General features: G+C 42.9%; 2 protein-coding genes across 2 annotated transcripts in view; one reads left to right on the top strand and one right to left on the bottom strand.

The window, feature by feature from the left end:
• LOC119659112 overlaps positions 1 to 22,725 on the bottom strand; it is a 63,278-nt gene that overhangs the window by 23,470 nt on the left and 17,083 nt on the right. The window contains exons 7-10 of the mRNA XM_038067034.1: positions 17,761 to 17,997; positions 17,012 to 17,591; positions 11,774 to 12,286; positions 7,569 to 7,809 (exon numbers count right to left, since the gene is read on the bottom strand). Coding sequence (XP_037922962.1) covers positions 7,569 to 7,809; positions 11,774 to 12,286; positions 17,012 to 17,591; positions 17,761 to 17,997 — 1,571 coding nt within the window. The remainder of the gene's footprint in view (positions 1 to 7,568; positions 7,810 to 11,773; positions 12,287 to 17,011; positions 17,592 to 17,760; positions 17,998 to 22,725) is intronic.
• On the top strand, positions 3,791 to 4,621 carry LOC119659125. Its single transcript, XM_038067049.1, has one exon. It carries the CDS (start codon positions 3,949 to 3,951, stop codon positions 4,600 to 4,602), a length of 654 nt encoding a protein of 217 aa, XP_037922977.1. The 5' UTR covers positions 3,791 to 3,948; the 3' UTR covers positions 4,603 to 4,621.

Here is a 22,725-nt window from a genome sequence, read left to right as displayed (position 1 = left end):
ATCAGAAACAACCCGACACCGAATTCGCGTCTGCTACCACTTGGCTTTCCAGTGTAAAAAATCACATCGCCAGAAGAGGGAGAAGAGTACTCTTCAGAGACCCACTATATTATTTCGCTTATGCCGAGAATGTATAACTTATATCATTGCAATTCGTGGTCGAGTTAGAGAAAGTGAGCATTCTGGGGACCTTCGGTACTGTTGTCAATGGGTGTGCGCAAACTCAAGAAATCAATCTTAGTCCGCTTTGGATAGACAAACTTCTCAGCTTTGAAGTCAGCTACTATTCGAGGCGTTGTTAATATTTCGGTCGCAGTAAGGTTTGGAAATTTGCAGGTGGCTAACCTACAAAATGTCCTTCCATCTTAGTCGTCGAAAAGCAGGGATCACCTTGATTGTGCTTTTAAGCCCCAGCTCACAGGGGAAACAACTTGCGTCCACTTTCTTTGGTCCACAGACCCATCTTTTTGACCTTAGCACTATATCGTGAAGACCGTTATTTTTCTTTTATTCAAGACTATAAATTTCCGTCCATTTTCGACAATTTTTATGGATTTTCTTACATTAATTAATTCCCTGAGTTAGTTTGACGCGAGTCCTAAGGTGAGGTTTAGACACATGAAATTGCTATGCATCGTGTGTGAGGAACTGAAGTATTCAAAATTCCTAATCCTTCATCCCGAGCTTAGCAAGCGAGAGGTCCGTAAGTTTGTGGCGATGGAATACTTCAGTAAAACTGCCTCAAAGATGTCTCAGCGATCGAGATTGACATTAAGCAACTCTTAGGGTCAATTCACATTCACATTCAGGCCAGCTACTAATCGAGACTGACTATATTTCGTAAAGAACAATTTTAGAATCGATCTCCCTCCCCTCTTGCATGTGCTATAACCGAGGAGAACGCACACGAACCAGTTATTCTCCTGAGACATATAAGTTCAGGGACTATCCCGGTTGCCACGATACCAGTATTCCCCTGGTAAGGTTTCGCGACCCAAAGCCGCTTCAGATGAGTCCCCCGTCAGTAAAACAAAAATAAAATGCTGAGATCAGGGAAGGAGATAAATAAAGTATAGTTGGAGTTATTCCACTGTGCTTAACCCCACCTACTCTCTCTTGGTGACAGGTCCCGCGACAGGCTGATAAAAAAAAAACGCATCCAATGTCGTAAAAAACAAAATGATGGTGTTGAGAGATCGTAAGCCTTACAGAAATGCGTCTACCTCAGTCGACGCCGCAGTGTGGGCCTCGGCCCTGTTGAGAAATGGGCACAGGTTCTTGACAAATGGGCGGCGTCCGGACGTAAAGCCCGTCATCCACTTTCAGTTCGGCTTATCAGTTACGCTGAAAGAGCCCGCAGTGCACCCCGCCGCTAATTGAACTGAAAGCACCATCCACGTTCCGGTAAGCAAAGCGGCATCATTAGTTTAACTCTGCACGTGGAAGGCGCTGAGATGTAAATTTGAGATATAAACAAACGTAGAATTTCACGCTCGCAGCATAGACAAACATATCCGGCCGAATCAATTTTTGGTCAATCACCACCGCCTGAACAGTCAAAACTGACAGACCAACTGCATCCCATCTTCGTTACGGCCGCGGCGAACTAAACTCGGATGGCGGGCTTATGTAAATTAGTCCGAGCAAAACAAATAGGTGTTTGCAACCTAAATATTAGCACCCTCACTGGAAAGACCGAGGAGCTCGCAAGAGACCTTAGGAAACGGCGCATTGATATTTGCGCTCTACAAAAAACCCCATGCAGTGCAACTTACTCTCACTTTTTTGGTCCACGAACCTTTTGCTTTGGGCATACCGGACACCGCAACATCTAGCACGTATGCAGAATGGTATATTTCTGCATGATTTGAACCAGACTGTGTGAGAGTCCCAGGACATCAAGGGAAGCCTTGAGGGATTTAGGTACAATACCTGTAGTTCACAATATTATGAGAACTAAAATCACCCGCACGAGATGCCAAATTTTTTTGATTTCCCGAGCCAGTGGCTCATAGTTCGCCTACTTCTCCATGTATTTCCATTCAATGTTGCTATTATGGGGGTAGCAACATCAATAATATACGCGGCGCGACCTATCTTGCCAACTAACAGTACGTCAGGCTTTATATGTGGAATATAGCGAGCAGTTAGAACTTGGGCGGTCCCAATACATGCTATAAGCTGAACTATCAAGTACTGCTTGCGGCTCATATCGGTAAAACCGACATGTTCCCGTGATCAGCCCAAGCTTGTATGGAAGGTTTTGATGAATCACCTTACATACAGCATTATACCTGATGCTATATGGCACCGGTGCTATCACAGTACAGCCAGAAATGAGATGGTCTAACGTCTCTAACGCCGAACCACACATTCTGCACTGGTCGTTCTCCACCCACTCTTTCATTATATGCTTGTTATAAGTTCGGGTGATGACAACGCCGTCCCGAATTGTGCACATGAATTCCTCCGTCTCTGCAAAGGGTACCCAGCCCACAGCCATCTGTTCGACAAATGCAAATCGACAAATGGCTGCCAAAGACAATTTACGTGTTTACAATGCTTTGCCTTCGACTTCCATTAATCAATCTGCTCTTGGTCCGACTTCACCCCATTCAAATGATTGAAAGATCGATCCTTCAAGTCTACAGTCTGCCTTACAAACAGCCGCATGCAAGGGACTTGCCTGCTCTTCGCTGTAAAAATAAGCGCGCAGCGAGTCGACTTGGCGATGATGTTGTGCCGCCACGTCAACCACGCCTCTACCTCCGATGTCACGAGGCAGGTTCATCCGCTCCACGGCAGACTTTGGGTGATGCATTCGGAATTTGGACATAGTTGTCCGTATCCGCCGCTGGACGTTTTCCAGATCGGTCTTCGTCCACGGCAATATTCCGAATGCATAAGCCAGTGAAGGGATGGTGAATACATTCAACGCGCTTACTTTATTCTTCCCAGCTTTACACGTCGCAGGAATTCGGACAGCAGAGCTTCTTTCAGATCACCAACTCGAGCATGGGTTCCTTGCAGAATTCCTAGGTACTTGTAGAAGTCTGTCTCGGTCATAGCTTCGATGTGGATGGCACCAATGCTATGTCCGGCATGTGGCTCGTGATGACCTTTGCGGATGGCTTGGATTCGACACTTGTCTAATCCAAACTCCATCCGAATATCACGGCTGAACATGTCTATTATTCGCAACAGACTTCTAAGATGGTCGTCAGTACCAGCATACAGCTTGATGTCATCTAAGTACATCAACTGTGTCAGTTCGCACTTAGCACGTAGGCCATACTTTATTGCAAAACCATGCCCTCTAGCATCATTCAGTAGCCATGAAAGGGGGTTCAGTGCCATACAAAACCAAAGGGGACTCAATGAATCCCCCTGGAACATGCCCCTCCGTGTACGGATGGGCTCTGAGGTATTAGTACCCTCAGATGTACGGACTGGTAAGGTGGTATGCCACATTATTCTTTTAAGGGGAAATTGCACTGCGTCCTTAAAGAACTATTGTGCCCTTTTTAATGGTTATAGTGTACCTTTTGACTATAGTATCTCAAGCAAGCCTATAACACTGTTATTATACAAATATATAATGTTACTATATGTAAATGATTTTCTGTATTACTATGAGTGTATAATCAAGTTTCTTGAGTCTTACAGCCGTATCTATTTTGCATTTATTTGCATGCCATCTACTATATAGCTATATATCTACTATATTTTCACTTATATCTGAGCTACAATATTTGCGGTTGTGAATAGTTTGATAAGCCCAAGCACACGATAACTGGTGACCTATCATCACATAAATTCTCAGACCATCCCATTATGTGGTTTTAGTCGTAATCAACAAAAGATAAGGCGCAAATCCAAAGATCTAGCATTTGTGTAAAGTAAAAACAAAAGTAGTTTTGTCTGGATTATGTATCTTCGAAGTTCATCATGTGTTCTACGCTCCAAATTCGACTAGCTAAAGATGAAGATCAGGAAGATATCAATTCATCTTTTCTTCAACACTTCCTCCAGACCGAGCCAATGAATGTTTATCTCAAGGATTATAAACCAGCTACACCCAGCGATTTTGAACATGCTCCAGACTTTGGACTCACTTTGGTTGCAGAAGTCATCGAATCTGAGGATCAATGCAAACTAGCTGGATTTCTCATATGTAAAGTGTGCGAACGAGGAACTGCATCTGAATCTAACACATCCTTCATACTCGAAGAGGATCGTGCAGGATTTGAGATTTCGCGCCTCCTGAAAGAGCTGAACGATGAATTTGATGTGTTTCGAATGTATGATGTTCAAGAAGCTGTTGATTTAGTGATTCTGGGAACAGTTCCTGAATACCGCGGTCGATCAATTGGATTTAAATTATGTGAAGCAGCTATTGATCTTGTTAGAGTTCGTGGCTATAAAGTGATCTTTATGGACTGTACCAGTTCTTATAGTGCAGCTATAGCTCAAAAGTGTGGAATGGAGTGTATTGGTGAAATTTCCTATGACGACTATCAGAAGAAATTAGGTGAAAGATTATTTGTTGTGAACTCTGTTCATACACATGTTCGACGATTTGTTAAGATATTAAATCAATAATATAAGTTCTTAAAACCGTTTTCTTTGTTGTCTTTTGAAACTTTAAGACCGAAGTAACATTAACGTGAAGTTTTTAGGGCAACTTCTAAGTCTACTCATCATCATCAACGACGCAACAGTCAGTATCCGGTCTAGGCCTGCCTGGGAACCCCAGACATACCGGTTTTGCACCGAGGTCCACCAATTCGATATCCCTAAAAGCTGTCTGGCGTCCTGACCTACGCCATCGCTCCATCTGAGCCAGGGTCTGCTTCGTCTTCTTTTTCTACCATAGATATTGCCCTTATAGAGGTTCCGGGCTGGATCATCCTCATCCATACGGATTAAGTGATCAGCCCACCGTAACCTATTGAGCCGATTTTATCCACAACCGGACGGTCATGGTATCGCTCATAGATTTCGTCGTTATGTAGGCTACGGAATCGTCCATCCTCATGTAGGGGACCAAAAATTCTTCGGAGGATTCTTCTCTCGAACGAGCCCAAGAGTTCGCAATTCTTCTTACTAAGAACCCAAGTCTCCGAGAAATAAATGGGGACTGGCAAGAACACTGTCTTGTACAATAAGAGCTTTGACCCTATGGTCAGACGTTTCGAGCGGAACAGTTTTTGTAAGCTGAAATAGGCTGACAACAACCGTGCGCGGATTTCATCATCGTAGCTGTTATCGGTTGTGATTTTCGACCCTAGATAGGAGAAATTATCAACGGTCTCGAAGTTGTAGTCTCCCATCTTTATTCTTCCCGTTTCACCAGTGCGGTTTGATGTTGTTGGTTGGTTGGTTTTCGATGCTGACGTTGCTACCATATACTTTGTCTTGCCTTCATTGATGTCCAGCCCAAAATCTCGCGCCAATCGCCGCCTGCTCGATCTGGATGAAGGCAGTTTGTACGTCTCGGGTGTTTCTTCCCATGATGTCGATATCGTCAGCATAGGCCAGTAGTTGGGTGGACTTAAAGAGGATCGTACCTCTTGCATTTACCTCAGCATCACGGACCACTTTCTCCAGGGCCAGGTTAAAGAGGACGCATGATAGGGCATCCCCTTGTCGTAGACCATTGTTGATGTCGAATGGTCTTAAGAGTGATCCTGCTCCTTTTATCTGGCCTCGTACATTGGTCAGGGTCAGCCTAGTCAGTCTTATTAATTTCATCGGGATACCGAATTCTCTCTTGGACGTGTACAGTTTTACCCTGGCTATGCCATCATAGGCGGCTTTAAAGTCGATGAATAGATGGTGCAACTGTTGTCCATATTCCATCAGTTTTTCCATCGCTTGCCGCACAGAGAAAATCTGATCTGTTGCTGATTTGACGGGAGTGAAGCCTCTTTGGTATGTGCTAATGATGTTCTGGGCGTATGGGGCTATCCGGCCTAGCAAGATAGCGGAGAATATCTTATAGATGGTACTCAGCAACGTGACACCTCTATAATTGCTGCACTGTATGATATCTCCCTTTTTATGTATGAGACAGATAATGCCTCGTTGCCAATCGTCAGGCATTGATTCGCTGTCCCATACATTGAGCACAAATTGATGGACCACTTGGTCCATCCAGCCTCCATATTTAACTAATTCGGCTGTAATTCCATCGGCTCCTGGCGACTTATGATTTCTAAGCCGATGAATTGCACGGACAGTTTCTTCGATACTTGGTTGTGGCAGTATTTGTCCGTCGTCTTCAGTTGGCGGGACCTCCAATTCCCTGATGTTCTAGCTGTTCAGTAGCTCATCAAATTTCTCAACCCATCGCTCCAATATGCCCATTCTGTTGGAAATCAGATTTCCCTCTTTGTCTCGGCAGGATGAGCATCTACTAAGGATTCGAATGTTGTCGATCACATTTGATGCTTTAAAACTCTTTTCCTCTGTTGCCGTTGAATCCTCCAATAGCAAAAATACAGAAACCTTGATGACGTTACAGACACAGGCATTCAAAATCTATCCCGCGGCTTCGATTACTTTCCAATAGTTGCATCGGGTACATTTCGTTAGAGTATAATGAACCCCCGCGGTCTAAGTGCTCAGAGGCCCTCTCCTCCACACTGCCGCAGTTCACCACTTGAAAGAGTAGCGCATATTCATTTCTAGGAAGGTCAGAGCGATTCCGTATTTGATGAACGACAAGACGCCAAGGAACTTGACACAAAGGTTGCCTCCGGATGTTAACAAAAAATCGATTATTCTGGATGGGATGAACAACGCGTGTTATTGTGGCAACAAATTGTAAAGCGAGGATTACAGAAACTATAAGCTTACACTCCGCGCATTTTTAGCAATCAACTCAAAGACATGAATTGTGGCATCAAAACGGCGCACCAAAGCGCTAATTGGGCTCCTCGGAGCGGCCACTGATACCTACCTACCTACCCAAAGTCATGAAAATCGTATATAATTCAGATACTACGGACGCCTACATTCAGGCCCGTGCTCACGAAGGACAGAAAGGTTCTAAGGCGTCTCCCTCCTCTTCAGCGTTAGGCAGCTTTTGCACTCAGGTTTGTCTACCCTCGTAGTCCATTTTGCCAATTCGCAAGGAGTTTACTCTTTCATTGATGCTGGATACCGCTACACATGGAGACAACCGGCACGTATAGTCTAAAGGGCAGCAAGCTACGTTGAGACCATGGGGACTTGTCCACGAGAAGCGGACCGCTACGAACTCTCTGCTGGAGAAAGACGTTTGCCGCTGGAGCAGAAAGGTGTATATAATATCACAGTGAAACTTAAAGAAGGATGATGGTTCCGTTACTAGCTGCAGTGTAACGCGCTAATATAAAACTTTCCGGATAACTCAGGAAATTCAGACAACGAATTCTCATTCTCATTGCTAAAAATAAAACAGCAGAATCCATACATTCTTATTTGAACACTAAGATCTTATATTTACGTTTGTTTCTTTTCACTAGGGTCACTTAAAATAAGTTAAAAACATTTCCAATGTAAGTCTAAATGATATAAATTAAATTTCCTCCATTTGTTCAACTTCGAAAACTTGAATTCCATTGTCTTCCATATAATTGTCCTCCATTTCACTGTCATCCATTTCAATTTCCTCCAATTCATTTTCTGTGAGTTTTTCCATGTCAAAGTCGTCCTCTTTGATTAGATGTTCATATGGTATGTTTTTGCGACGTAGATGTGTGATCAGAACTCGTTTGTTTTTATATGCGACTGGGCAGTGGAAACATTTGTAAGGCCTCTCACCTGAAAGGGAATAATTAATTTTTATATCTATTAGTTGGAGTTCATCAAAGGCGTGAATTTCTTAAACTTCAAGGATCAAATTCTAGGTGGGTGGATTCCTACAGGGTTAGTAAAAGGACCTTGACAATGGGTGCTACCCATTAATTCTTTTTATTCTAATCTACGTCTGCAAAGGATAAATCGCCTGAATTGGCGCTCCACGTGTGACATAGTCTGTCGAAAGGACAACTGTCTGATTGTGAACAATTTTATCAAGCACATCTTGACTTGGAGTTGGTGAGCTGATTCGGGATCCTTCTGTTTAGTTTAGTTTCGATAATCGGGCGGAGGTCTTTCTTCTAGTTTTGCAATAAAGTTTTATTCTTAGTATTTTAGCCGAACTAGATAGGAGAAACTCTAAACTATCGCATCGGAAAGCCACGGCTCAACTCTCACTGATTACAGAGGGATTATAATCATAAATTAATTGCTGAATAATCCGTCGATTCAGCTGTGAAAGAGAATGGTTTTCTGAGCTCTGAAAACAATGAAAGATATCTTTTCAGTTTTATTATTACTTCTAATCATGTGCATCTAGGTTACGTACAAAGCTAGATGCTTTTTGAGGTTGAAAAAAATGGACTGCAATCAACCTTTGTCTACCTACCTACCCAGATTTTTATTGCCGCCAGACTTTCGCCGGACGTCGTGGCCCGTCAGCAAACTTTTAGGCACTCTGTGGGGACCAATTTTCAAAATCAAGTTTCCTTTTCTTTTATAAACTAACAAAACGACTTTTAAAAATAAATTCTAACAACTCCAGGTAGGTTAGCACTGATGAAGGGGTTCCCGAAATATCGGTATTTACAAGAATAAATATCCATACCAACGAAAAAGAAACAACAAGTTTTATTATTTCAAACTACAGGTAATTAGTACGGCGAAAAGCGGCCCTAGGCGCCGCAAAACCAACAACGACGGAATTACACATACCATCTGATGACGAAATTAACAATGACTTCGAATCATAGCAGTAAACGCCGGCGAGCTCGACGAGATGCGAAATAAGTATGATGATGTGCTGAGGCAAAATGAGAATCAACGTACTCAAATCGAGCTGCTGACGAAAACGATCGGCGAACACACTGCTGCCCTGACCAAGCCAACAGAAGTTCTAGTTGGCTTTCCTCCACTGCGCGAGCCACGTCATGAAGCCACTTCGTCATCCCGTCCAACACAAGTGAACCAAAGCAAACACCCGATGCAGAAAAGATATGCCTTGACGTCGTCTCTCGGCGGAAAAAGCTCAAACGCAACAGGTGAGTGCTAAAAGGGTAAGTGGTCCCCAAGTGCCAAGTTTCTATGTCTTAATGCTCAAAAAGGAGGCAATTCCTCCAATTGCGACATGTAATATAATTCACTATTCCGCAGCTACTCAAACCACTAAAGACAAGAGCCTAAAGGCGGAGTTCACAGGAAACCATGCCAAAAATTTGTTGGACATGTTGCTCAAAATTGCTCGATGCTCGAGATGCGTTAAATGCACAAAAAGCCATCCGTGTGGGGAACATTCAAGACACACGACAGATGTTCCGCATTGCTACAACTGTGACCAAACTGAGCACCCAGGAAATTATCGTGGAATGGTAGCCAGACGGGAAGCTGCCAAAATTCAGAAGGCAACTGAGAAATTTCAGTTGGCTCAACTTGAGTTTGACCAACCTAGGCATGTCATGCGTGTAAACTGCTTTCTCTTTCCAAAACAGAGAATCAAGCGAACGCCAAACAACCAAACGGAGGTTTCCGAGAATAGGTTGAAGCTCTCGCTTCTGCGCCCAGCAACGAGCAGCGTCAATTGGTGGCCATTAAACTTTTCCTTAACTTATGAGGTTAAGTATTGTCACATTTGACTCCGCGTGCGTAATCTCACACAACCAACGTGTCACCGCCCAATTGTAAATTGACTCTCTGAAGGCAGACTTCTTCTGCATTTCCAACATTTACCTTAAGAGCATAATGAAAGCTTCACCGGATATAGCATCATTCGGAAATATAACAATTCCGGCGCTTTTTGAGGAAGTCGCCATCCAACATGCCAATTTCTTCCACTGCGCCGGCAATAGTTAAAATCACCGATGGTATGCGGATCTTGGTAGTCTCCGTCTACATCAAATGGATTTCTGAACGAGTGGGAACTGACTTGGCAGACTTGAGCAATCTCCAGTCAGGACCCTTTTTCGCCCACCAATATTGAGATGGTTTTGCTACATATACTGACAGGTGTATCCTCGATTACGAACTAAACGATCCGGCCTTAATTTCAACTGTTGATGCGACAATTAGAAAATTCTTCTCTTCCAAAAAGTTAGTGACCTTTTCGGCTACGAACATCGAAGTCAGACCAGTGGATTCGCAACATGTTCTGAGTCTTCTACAAAAAAATCAGCTGAACCTGACGAATTTACCAATTTCGTCATTAGAAATTTACCTATCGTCTTCTTAAAATTTCTTCTAGCAGTGTAGCTTGAATAACGGCTATTTCCATATTCTTGGAAAGTGGCAAAAATCGATCCAAAAGAAAGGAATCTAGGACAACTTTTTGAGAGAGCTTGGACAACACGGACCGCTGCATGAATCTAGCTTCCTTTTCGACGCTGTCGTTTCTAAACTTAACGTCAACAATCAACCAACCGTAGCTGCTTACGGGCTTTGACTTCGTATGGGTAAACGGACTCATATACAAACTAATCGAAAACCACTTCCCAATTCCGATTATCAGAATTGCCATCAGCTTCTTCGAAGATAGGCTGTTCTATGTCAGTGCGTGAAACGAATTTTCCAATCTTTTGTCAATATCATCAGGAATACCAACATGTTTTGTAATGTTTTCACGGCTGATATTCCCATTCCTAAGATCGACACTGATATCATCCAATATATCGATGCACCCTTATCTTCGCGTCAAACCTCCGCCTAAAGAAAGCCTTGGCGGCTTTAGAAAAATACTTGGTACTTCTCTGCAAATACTTCCGCTATTGGGGCATTAGAATAAATTAGGCAAAAATGCAATTATGTAATTTCAGGAGACAATCTACACGCTAGATCCATAAAAATGTTAAACGCTTGAAATGAATCAAATTCTTGGGAGTTAAGCTTCACGAACTTCTCAAGTTTAATGCGCACCTGGAGCTCGCTATCAGTAAGGCACGCGCGGCGCAGTTAGTAAGATCTACTATCTTCTTCGCAAGAAATTAGGTCTTAGTGTTAAAGCCATACTGATTCTCTGCAAGACCTTGATAAACCATTATCTGTTACGGAGCCCAGAAATCCAAACTCTGCTGCGAAGCATTTGAACGCCGAATACTGTCTTATAACTGGAAAACTAGAAAGATCGGAAAAAACGCAGAAATATAAACTACTTTGAGAATATATTCTCTATTAAGGTTTTTCGAGAAAACAAAGACCATCCATGAGCACATTCCTTTCGGCCATATTTCTTAGGCGCTGCCAAATTGTAAAGAGTGGAGGCTTTTAACTTATTACTATAAAACCCTCCACTCTTCACCTCTTTGACACTCCTGGCCTGACAGGGATACATAGAGGATAAGCACAAGTTACTACAATGTGCGATTGTATGTAGTAATTTTAAGTATCCTAAGTTAGAATTAAGCATCTAAATAGTAGTTTTTTAAGTAAGTAAAATAAAAATCTTCTGGCGCTAAAAACTAAAATTAATTTTAACATTCTAGTTTGTAACAGAAGTGCAATCCCAACTTTTACTTTTCCAACTTCGGACATATGCAATAATTGGGAAGAAGTTCTAACTGATACTCTCATAACAGACAGTAGAGTTTCGAAGGTGTACAACTTGGGAAGTGAGTGATATTAATATACTCTGATAATTTAACAGCATAAAGTTGAGCGACAGTAATTCACATAAACTACGAAAATCATCAATAACAATAAAAAAAAAAACAAATCTTACCTTCATGAACCCTAGAATGATATTTCAATCCGAATAAATCCCAAAAGTTTTGATTGCATACGCCACATATAACATCCTTTTTCTTCCCATGAGCTTTTCGAAGATGAGCGACTAGCTCATATCTTCGAATAAATCTGCATCCACAATTTTCACAAACATATTTCTTCTGGGGATCATGCATTGATAACATATGATTCTCCAAAGAATAGGCTTTAGTGAAACCTTTCTTGCAAATATCACAAGTAAATTCGAGAGCCTTTTCAACTTCCACGAATCTTCGAAGAATGCCATGGACCACTTCCATATGTTTCAAATATAAGGTTCTCCTTTCGAATCTTTCTTTACATAATATGCAGCTTGAAACTTTATTTTGCTGTCTTATGTGGCCGTACTTATGCTCCCGTAGCTTACGCCTCGTGCTGAACGTTTTACTGCATAAATCACATTTGAATTCACCTTGTTTCTTCTCATGGCCCACAACATGTTCCAGATATCCTTGTTTGTATGGAAACGCTGAAATTAGAGAATAAAGTGAATATTTTATAAATTCTTAGAAGATCGGTAGAATTTGAGAGCTGAACTAGGGAATGTGAAAGTATATTCTGCAGAGTATGAGGCCGTTTTCTTTTGTTAGTATATTATTTCATTTGCGCACTATGTATGCCTCGCCGGTGGCACTGATGAAGGAAATAAGGGGTTCAAAAAATACTAAAATTTAGCGAAAATAAGCAATATCTTATGCTTCATTAATCTATAATTGAAAACGTATACATTAAAAGAAATTGTTGCAATGAGTGAAGAGATTGAATGAACATCTAGAAGTTCTGAGAAACCACGGGAAACCCGAAACTAAGCGGTGATCCCAAACCTAATAATAGTAATAACTCCGTCGTAGCCGGTCCCAAACCCGGTTGTGAAAAACGAAGGGATGGATAAGTTCAATCTGAATGGCTGTACGCTACCACAGCGTCTCAAGGAGGTTCAGCAGGTTCGCGTGGCGAGGAGATAAAGTAGACTGAAGAAACCAACTTCTTCATCATTCGTACCTACTACGAAATAACAGCGAGGGAGGGTACCATATCTTACCATCCTTTGTTGCACCAGAGATTCGTCCAGCATTTAACGCTATTCGCGTACATGACTGCAGCGAATCGCAGACCAGTACTGTTTTATTACTCGCAGCGGCACAATGCCGGTCATCATCAGGGAACGTGTTCGACTCGAGGCCATCGCGGAAACTAGTGACCAAGAGTCGATCGGGGCGGAGTACTCACAGAAGCGCTCTTCTTCACCGGCCAGTTGAAGTTTCTGCTGAAGTTCGGGACGAATTCCAAAAAGCGTGCATAGAATTCTCGGAAATGGATCCTTTAGGTAGACCAGGTATTCCCAGGCTCTATGTATTCAGCAACTCCGAGAGTTCTATATCAAATCAATGATGAGATTGCATCTGACTGTCAGATTGCATGGTCAGAAGATTCGCTTTCGCGTTATTGGTTTGAGCGACCGAAGAGATCCACCATGGAAAATTCGTTTGAAACGTCGACGTGACTCACTAATGCAGGACATTACTAGGGTGATTCAAATCAGTACTGGCAATGCCAGCAGACGAGTGAGAAATAAAGTGCAGAGAGTTTACAGGAACTATGCCAACCCCAGTGAAACATCCGTAGTTAAAATTCTGGACTAAAACAGAAACTTCCTGTCGTATGCAGTCGGTTACGACGGTAACTCGAAAGTACTCCAAACGTGTCCAAAATGCAACATACGCGAGAAACCAGAATCCCAAGCTGCAACATACGCGAGGAACGAGAGGAGTTTGCTCAGATTTCTAGATGAATCTTAACAGCTTCCAGACAGTACAGCATGCTGAGTGTATTACCGTTAAAAGAACCCGCCATGCCACTATGCGGATTTTATCGAAGAGGAGGTTCGACAAGCCATAAACAGCTCGAAAAACTTGAGGGGTCCAGGTCTGGATCGGGTGCAGAGTTTCTGGTATAAAAAGGTTACCAGTGTACAGTGTACAGCATAAATCAGGTCATTAGCCGGCCTGGGGAATTTTCACCTTTCCTCACTGCGGGAATTACCCACCTTGTTCCTAAAAGGAGCACGGTGCAGGGCCCCGCAGACACAAGAACGATTATTTGCTTATCAACACTCTACCAATTCATAACGTCCGTTATTAGTGGAAAGGTTAATGCGCACCTCGAAATGAACAACATGCTGTCCGAGGAGCATCGAATCGTAAATCGTTTTCATCGACTTGTGAATCAGCGCATTACCCTGGTAAGACTGCGGTTTTTTCTTTGCCATGTAAGGCCTTTTCTGCTTAATTGCGTCAACCAATCGATCCAATACTTCAATGAAGTGGTCGCTGTCCAAAGGTAAAATTCCTTGGATGTCCCAAAACACAGAGGCCATGACCTTGCCTACTGACTGTTGTGTCTTCGGACGCTCTGGTCGGCTTTTGCCTTTTCGTCTCCATTCGCCTGACGCTCTTTTTGACTCTGGAGTATAATGATAAATACAGGTTTCATCCATTGTTATGTACCGACGTAAAAATCCTTTCTATATCACGTAAACAGCTGCAAGCAGCCTTCTGAATCATCAATTTGCTGTTGTTTTTGCTCCACTGTGAGCAAATGCGGTATCCAATGAGAACAAATAGTCTTTCATATTCAAATTGTCATATACTTCCAACCTTGCTCTATGATTGGATATAACGACTTTTAGGACTTTTGGATGTTTTCGGGCGCAGCCACCTCGCGCACTTTGCATTCCTTTCGACGGGCACTTTTCTGGGTAACACTTTTTCAACTCTTGTGCAGCCTTTTTCCCATTAAAAAACAGTGGTTGATTAACACGCGGAATTCATTTTTTTCCATTGTCACTTAACCTTCAATATCTCAAAAACCGAATGAAATTTTGACACGTCTTCTCTAGTTGGTTCTACTTGAAAAAAAAAACATGGTAGTATGGTAATCGCGGCGCGATGTGTGTGTTAATTTCGGGACTTAATGACCTATGTGTTATGTTCAAGTTCTTAATGCATCATCCAAATTCTGCCGTGGAGCGGATAAACTTGCCTCGCGATATAGAAGACAGGGGCGTGGTTGACATGGCGGCACAATATCATCGCCAAGTCGACTCGCTACGCGCTTATTTTTACGGTAAGAATCAGTCGAGTCCCTTGCATGACTATGGGTTGACTCCATTTAACTTGAAGGATCGATATTTCTATCCTCTGAGTGGGGTGAAGTCGGATCGATGAATGGAAGTCGAAGGCAATGCATGGGAAACACGTGAATTGTCTTTGACAGCTATTTGTCGAACAGATGGCTGTGTGTTGGGACGCTTTTTGGTGACACGGAGGGATTTATGTTTGCCATTCAGGACGGCGTGGTCATCGCCCGAGCTCAAGTGGAGAATGTGTGGTTTGGCGTTAGAAACGTTGGACCATCTCATTTCTGGCTACACTGTTATGGCATCGGTGCGATACACGAACAGGCATAATGCTGTATGTAAGGTGATTCATTAAAACCTTGCATACAAGCATGGGCTGATCGTGGGAAAATGTCCGGTTTATCGGTATGAACTGCAGGTAGTACTTGATAGTTCTGCTTACATCATGTATTGAGATCGGCAAGTTCTAATAGTTCGTCACATACTCCAGGACATGCCTAACGCGCTTTTAGTTGACAAGACGATCGCTCGGCGTATATTATTAATGTTGCTATCCTCCATAATGGCAACTTTGAGCAGAAACACGTGGAGAAGGTGAACTATGAGCCACTGGCTGGGAAAATCAAAGAAATTTGGCCAATCGAGAAGGTGGTTCGAGTTCCCATAATATGGTCAACTATAAGTATTGTACCTAAATCCGTCACGGCTTTCCTTGATGTCCTAGGACTCTCATAAAGTTTGACTCAAACCATGCAGGAGTGTACTATTCTGCATACGTGTTCGATGTCGCGGAGAGTTTTCGATGCATTCTCCCATTAACCTACCGTCAACCACCACCACCTGACCGCCTTTACCTTTTAAGTAGTTAGGACCTTCCGAGCCTGAATGCTTGGCACTTAGTGCTAGTATTAGATAAAATATGGCATCTGCCGAGATTGTGACAACTCGGACACTCTATCCTTAAAAACCTTCACATTAATTGAGCACAATGCAATCTTACCCTTATTCCTATTTTCTTCATGGTGTTTCGCCAGAACGCCATTGATTGCTCATCATATTCTGAGCATAAATCGTAATAAATCCTGAGCTAACTCTGAGTCGTCAATTGCTTGAAAAACTAATTGGAGCCGTCCCAAATTTCATTCTTTGCACTTTTTCTTCTTGCTCTCTCCTTTCCCGGCCACAGTCGTTCACTGAACAAACACCAAAATCGGAATCATTTTTTTGTTAAGGACGAGAATGATCTCCAGAGTATCCCTGCTTCTTCCGAATCTAGAGGAAGATTAACCTGGGACGGTGCCCACTTTTACTCTCCACTTATCTAATTTTCCTGTTTGCAGTCTGAAATGTATGCTTCCGCTACTAAGGCACAGCGTCACTTTGAACTAGGCCATGTTTGCTCAAAAAGGCTTAAGTCTTTCTGCACTCTCAAAACACCAAACGATCCCTTCGGTGTACTCCTTCCAAAAGACAAAAGGACTCGGTGCCCCTAATTCCTACTTTTGGAATTGAAAAGTAAGTGAATGCCGGGATGGGAATTATGAATTAGAAAAAGAGCTAAATGCCAGCTGTAGCCGCTTTCGGCTACGCTGTTCAACTGGGAGAAACAGCTGTTCCGCTGAGGCAGCGTCTGATGAGATCGCTTGTCCTGCAATCGAAACCAACCAAGCCACAAGTATTGGGCACATGCCCAAGCAAAGAATAATCCGTGCACTTAACAGAGGAAGGAAGTTCCTTCTCAAACTAGTGCGCCATTAAGTGGATGGCGGGCCCAGAACAACTTATTTCCAAACAAAAAGAGTTCAGTTTCATTAATCAACTATGAATAGTCTTTCGCTAGTTAATATCTGTCAGCGAGCTGTCGTAGGACCCAATATCACATACACAAACTTTGTGTTTGTCTAGTTCTACAGAGTCTACAGAGAGGCCAGCTACATCCGTTCTTTGTAAGTACAGCCACTCTTTAATATAATCAAAGGGAAATCAAAGCTGCTTCTGACTTGATCTAATCAAAATATATTCGTGTACTTACTATTTTCAAATCAAAATACTTACAACGTCCACAAATGTGACATAAATGTGGTTTTTCCCCTGTATGTGTACGCATGTGGTTCCTCAATTGGACAGAATTTTCAAACCGTTTGTCGCATTGATCACATTTATGTTTTTTCCTTTCTGCATGCTGCAAAGTATGAGTTCTGAACTCTTTCGGATGCGTAAATGTAGCGTCGCACATTTTGCATTCGAAAAACCCTTCTCGGTGTACCCGTTTTTCATGATCCTCAAGAGATGCTTTTGAAAAATATACACGTTGACAAGTCTCACATTTATATTCTTTCCGCTTTTCATGCACACGTTCAATGTGGGAATCACGAGCTCTTCTCGTAGCAAATTTCCGATTGCAATGCGGACATTCAGGTCTCAAATCATCTTTGTGGAAATCTTCCATATGTTTTTCGAATTTTTCTTTATCTTCACATTTTATTGTACAAACAACGCATATTAAATCGTCAACCTCATCAGTTGAATAACGGTATTCACAGTTTTTAGTATGTAACTCAAGAGTAGCGATCTTGAAGAAGCAACGTCCGCAAAATGTACAACAATGTAGCACTTCTGATTCCAGTGATTTGTTCTGAAAATTAGAATTAATTCAGTTGAAATATATTTTCGTAGCCAAAGAGTAAATTAGAGGAGTTTCGTGCACGTAGTCCATTAGCTGAGGTCTTTAAAATATTCCCTTCAATGGTGTTAACCAAAAAATATTTAAACATTTTTAACGGAAAATATCAGTAAATACATACATTTATCAAATTTCCACTCTTCAGAATTTGCTCTGGTCCCGACGATGGACGGTGAAAGCCTTGGAAACATGGATCTAAACATAATCTGGGAGAGTTCGGACACTCCTTGCAATAGTAGTCAGTAAGCCGTTGACACAATTTGCACCTCTTCCTTCCAGCACTCGAAGTTTCTGAATCACAGTCATACTTACTTGGTACATGTTTTACTGGCAGAGAATCATTTTTCGCAGAGAAAGGCTTTGAGGAAATATAAAAATAAAAAGTAAGATTTATGGTAGAAATAAATAAAGAAAAATTATTAAAATTCAGAACACAAAATGGCGTGTCTCAAATACACTCTGTTTCACTTAATGCGGACAATATTTCCTTTGAAACATTGGTTTGTGGGGACTGTTTTAAAATTCAATTTCGCACATTACAAACTCAACATAATTCTGCACCCCCAAAACTGCAATTACTTTAACGCAGAATGCCGTTGGTAGTTTACTACTACACAAAGGGTGTCCAAAAACACATGAAGGATTGTAACTCTCCAATTGGTAAGAAGTCACAGACTTCGACCCGCGACTTTGAGAAATCAGGTCATGGCCGAGGCACGGATTTTAAAGACCTCACCAGAGATGATGGAAATCTGTGAAATACAAGCTCTTCACTTCAGTGGAAAACTTGTAACCAGTGTCTACGGCGCGGTGAGTCAGAAAGAGTGTGTGTGTATATGGTGGGGAAAAAGCTACAGCTTCTGAGCACTCAGGCCGTGTTAGCCCACTGTACTCGCCTCCCCCGTCTAACGGAATATTTCAGATTCGTTAACGTATCGCAGGATTTCCGTTAGTGGATGTGATGCTACCCGCCGCAATTGGAGAACATCGGCACCAAAGATCTGATGCCTGATGCGTCCATAGGAGGGGCATTCACATTGGAAATGCTCCGTGGATTCCGCTTCCTCATTACAGGAGGGACACGTATCATCTTCGGTAATTCCTATTCTGAACATATGCCCAGCTAGTGAATTATGGCCTGCCAGAATGCCCACAATACACCTGCACGTCTTCCTGCTTTTCGACAGGATAAACTTTGCGGTAAGTATGGTCGATTCTGACAGGAAAAGTTTGGTATGTTGAGCAGCATTTAGGCTCTGCCACCTGTCATTATGGGAAGCTTGTTCCCAGTTTTTGAAAACAGACTTAGCCAATGCTACTGATACTCCAATTGCTGGCTCTGGTTCCGGCATAGGGGAGATTGACCTCTCTTTCGCTAAAGTGTCCGAGATTTCATTTCCCTCTATGCCACAGTGACCAGGTACCCAGAGTAGTTCTACCGTATTGAATCTAGAAATAGAGTTCAAACGGTTTCTACATTCCTGAACGATTTTCGAGGTGATCAAAGGACAGCTCAATGCCCTCAATGCAGCTTGACTGTCGCTGCAGATTGCGATGCGCCTGCCCTTCAACCGCTCGTCAATCAGCCAGTTTACCACCCTTCGGATCGCATAAACTTCGGCTTGAAAAACCGTTGCATATTGTTCCAAGCCAAAGCCCATTTCTCGTTTTTATTCGAGAGGTAGACTCCAGCTCCAGAACCCTCTTCTGTTTTTGAGCCATCGGTGTAGAAGACTACCGTATATCCCGCCACGCATTCCTCTGGGTCTTCCCAGTCCTCTCTACGCTCCAGGGTAACTTCATATCTTCTACCAAACACGAGAATCGGAAGGCATTGTAAGAACTGGATTCAGTCCTCCCAATAACTCTTCCAATGCTCTGTGCCCCCCACATCCGTTGTTTTCCCATAGATCTAATCGAATTAGTCTATGAGCTGCTCTCATTGCAGTGCTTTGAATAAATATATCCAGGGGCTGCAAATTGAATAGTGCATTCAGAGCTGCGCCGGATGTCGTGCTCATGGCACCAGTGATACCCAGGCACACAGTTCTTTGCAGAGCGGCTAGTTTACGGTGAATACCTTTTTGTCTCACCTTAACCCACCACACTACGGATGCATCAGAAAGGTAGTACAGCAACTCCCTTAATGAGAGGAAATGGAAAACTGACCACGGCCGGCCTGTCGGTGACACTGTGGCCTAACCCTTCCAAAAACGGGATTAGAAGGCGCGGCAGAAGGAAACTTCAGTCGCAGAGAAGAAGGGTCTACAGGCTTGTCTGTCAGAAAAAATCGGAAGAAAGGGAAGCGGAAGGGTGAGTTGGACACAACTGTTCTAATTCCGATATGTGGAAACAAATCCATGCAGCCCGGACACCAAGTGTGGCGATATCCAGAGAAATCGGACGAAAGAAAGCGGAACTTTCGACGGAAAGTGAGGACAAGCTGGTGACCTCGGAGAGATCCACACTGAATTTAGCAGACTCAGTTAGCGGCGGCTTTCCTATTAGACTACAATTATGTCTACAAACATAAGAGCTAGATAAATTAATTTCCAGCATGCCAAAGCCTCTTTATCTCTACTGGCAGCAAAGTTGCCAAAGATGCAGGGCTTCCCTTATATATTTCTGGTACATGAACCATGGGTTAGTTTTAAGAAAATCTGTGGTATTAGATCAGTTTCCGTAGCCTACATAACGACGAGACCTATGACCGAAACCATGATCATCAGGTTGTGGATAAAATCCGACTCAATAGGTTGCGGTGGGGGGGTCACTTAATCCGTAGGGATGAGGATGATCCAGCCCGAAAAGTCTATAAGGGCAATATCTATGGTAGAAAAACAAGACGAGGCAGACCCTGCCTGAGATGAAGCGATGGCGTAGGTCAGGACGCCAGACAGCTTTTGGAGATATCGAATTGGTGGACCTCGGCGCAAAACCGGGATGTCTGGAGTTCGTTGTTAAGGCAGGCCTAGACCGGATACCGGTTGTTGCGCCGTTGATGATGATTAGATCAATTAAGGGGACTAGGATCTTCTTTGATGAGAGATCTCCAAGACCGAGGGCCTGCGTTCTGATGTCAAAATTGTTAGAGGCAATCTTGCTAAGATAATTCTGTTCCCAGGACCTTGTTGCGGTTAACTTAGAATACCAAGTTAGGGTAAGAGGAGAAACGTCATAGTTGCCTTTGCTTACTTACAATATAATTCTTTGTGAACTAAGGGATCTGATAGTGTATGTAGAATCAAGTGACCTTGAACTTTTATTAAATTGTGATGCGAACGCTCAGCATATTTGTTGGAGCAGTAGCAAATCCAATCCTAGAGGAGAGAAGCTGTTTGATTTTATCACTTCGGCTTGTCTGATGACCGCGAACGTAGGGTGTGTCCCTACGTTCGTGGGACCAAGAAGAAGTAAAGTAATTGACTTGACAATCAGTACTTCAAAGTTGTTAGAACTGATTAGAGACTAGCGAATGCTCGACGAAGTTTCACCCTCAGATCATCGTTACTTAGAATTTAGTCTGACTATTGCAGGCGAACAGTCTGTAATAAAAAGACGAAATCCTAGGAAAACGAATTGGACAAAGTTTAATGAACTTCTTGGCGACAAAGTGGAGGGCCGTAGGCAGAATCTTTTGGCGATAGAAGGTGAATTAGAAATTCTGAATCGCACACTTGTAGAGTGCTTTGAAAAGGCTTGTCCTATTTCCCGAGGCCAACGCGGTAAAACGGTTTCCTTGTGGAACTGAGAGCTGCAAAGATTCACGAAATCAACCAGATGACTTCTAAGTCTTGCATGCAAAAGCAATAAGAATGAAGATTGGTTAAACTTTCGGAATTCACAGCGTGAATATAAGAGGCTCGTAAAACGTTCGAAACGGAACTCCTTTAGGTGAAAGGAGATTTTCAGGCTGTGCAGAGTCCTTAATAAGGACGAGTTGGCCAACTTGGATTCCCTTAGAAAGTCGGATGGTACTTTAACGAATTCCAGAGTGGAGTCAATACAGATTCTCTTTGAAGTACACCATCCGAGAGAACAGGTCGCAGAATTGAGAGGAAGAGAATTGGCAGTTTCTGCAAACTTTACAACTCGAAGGTGTTTTAAGTGGAATTGGGACACTGCGAGAACGGTTGTTACCAGTGAAAATGCGAGAGCTGCTATACTATCCTTTGAACACTTCAAAGCACCTGGCATGGATGGCATCTATCTAGCGATGCTAAAGTAGAATATAGAGCACTTAGAGCAGCTTCTAAGAAATATTTTTCGAAGATGTCTTGCTCTGGGCTACGTGCCTTCATCTTGGCAGAAGGTTAAGGTAGTCTTCACCACTAGACCTGAGAAAGATGGCTGTTCAAATTCAAAGAACTTCAGACAAACCAGCTTAACATAATTTTCGCTGAAATGCCTGGAGAGACTGGTTGAGCGTCACATTCGCATTCGCAAGAAGGCGTTAAGGTCGCACCCTCTAAATGAAAACCAACATGCTTACCGACGTAGAAAGTCCTGTGAGTCTGCTCTTCACTTTTTGGTTTCAAAGGTAAGGGACGCAAACCTGAAGGGCGAATACGCGATGGGATGTTCGTGGACATTCAAGGCGTTTGACTGTGCGTTCTTCCAAAAGCTGTGTGATGACACCAGAGAACATGGCGTTGATGAAACTTTGATTAAGTGGATCTACGAATGTTATGTTAACGCAGAAATTGCTGTGTGCTGAAGTGGGTGTTGATTGCTACCTAACAACAGAAGTGACGAAAGACTGCCCGAGGTGTGCTATCGCCGCTTCCGTGGAGTATGTTGATCGCCTCATTACTATGTGAACTGCAAAGTCTGCCAATACACGCTCAAGCTTATGCGGATGACATGACGTGGCTGTGCTAGTTGTTGGACGAAATCTCGAAATGGTGTATAGAAATGCACAACGCGAAAGTTGGAGCCTCATGCATGGACTTTCAGTAAATCCAAATAGTAAGGAAGCTTAATACTCTTTGCCTTCCAGAGATGAGGGGTACAAACCTTCAACTCTCCGAAGAAGTGAAATATCTGGGAATTATTCTAGACAAGAAGCTTCCTTGGAACAAACATG

Source organism: Hermetia illucens, chromosome 6, assembly GCF_905115235.1.
Source record: "Hermetia illucens chromosome 6, iHerIll2.2.curated.20191125, whole genome shotgun sequence".
Lineage (NCBI taxonomy): Eukaryota > Metazoa > Arthropoda > Insecta > Diptera > Stratiomyidae > Hermetia > Hermetia illucens.
Note: the sequence above shows the minus strand (reverse complement) of the source record. Positions and strands in the feature narration are given on the sequence as shown.

What these genes read in the sequence shown, in the direction of transcription:
- LOC119659125 (XM_038067049.1), top strand. Translation starts at nt 3,949, where the DNA reads ATGTGTTCTACGCTCCAAATTCGACTAGCTAAAGATGAAGATCAGGAA.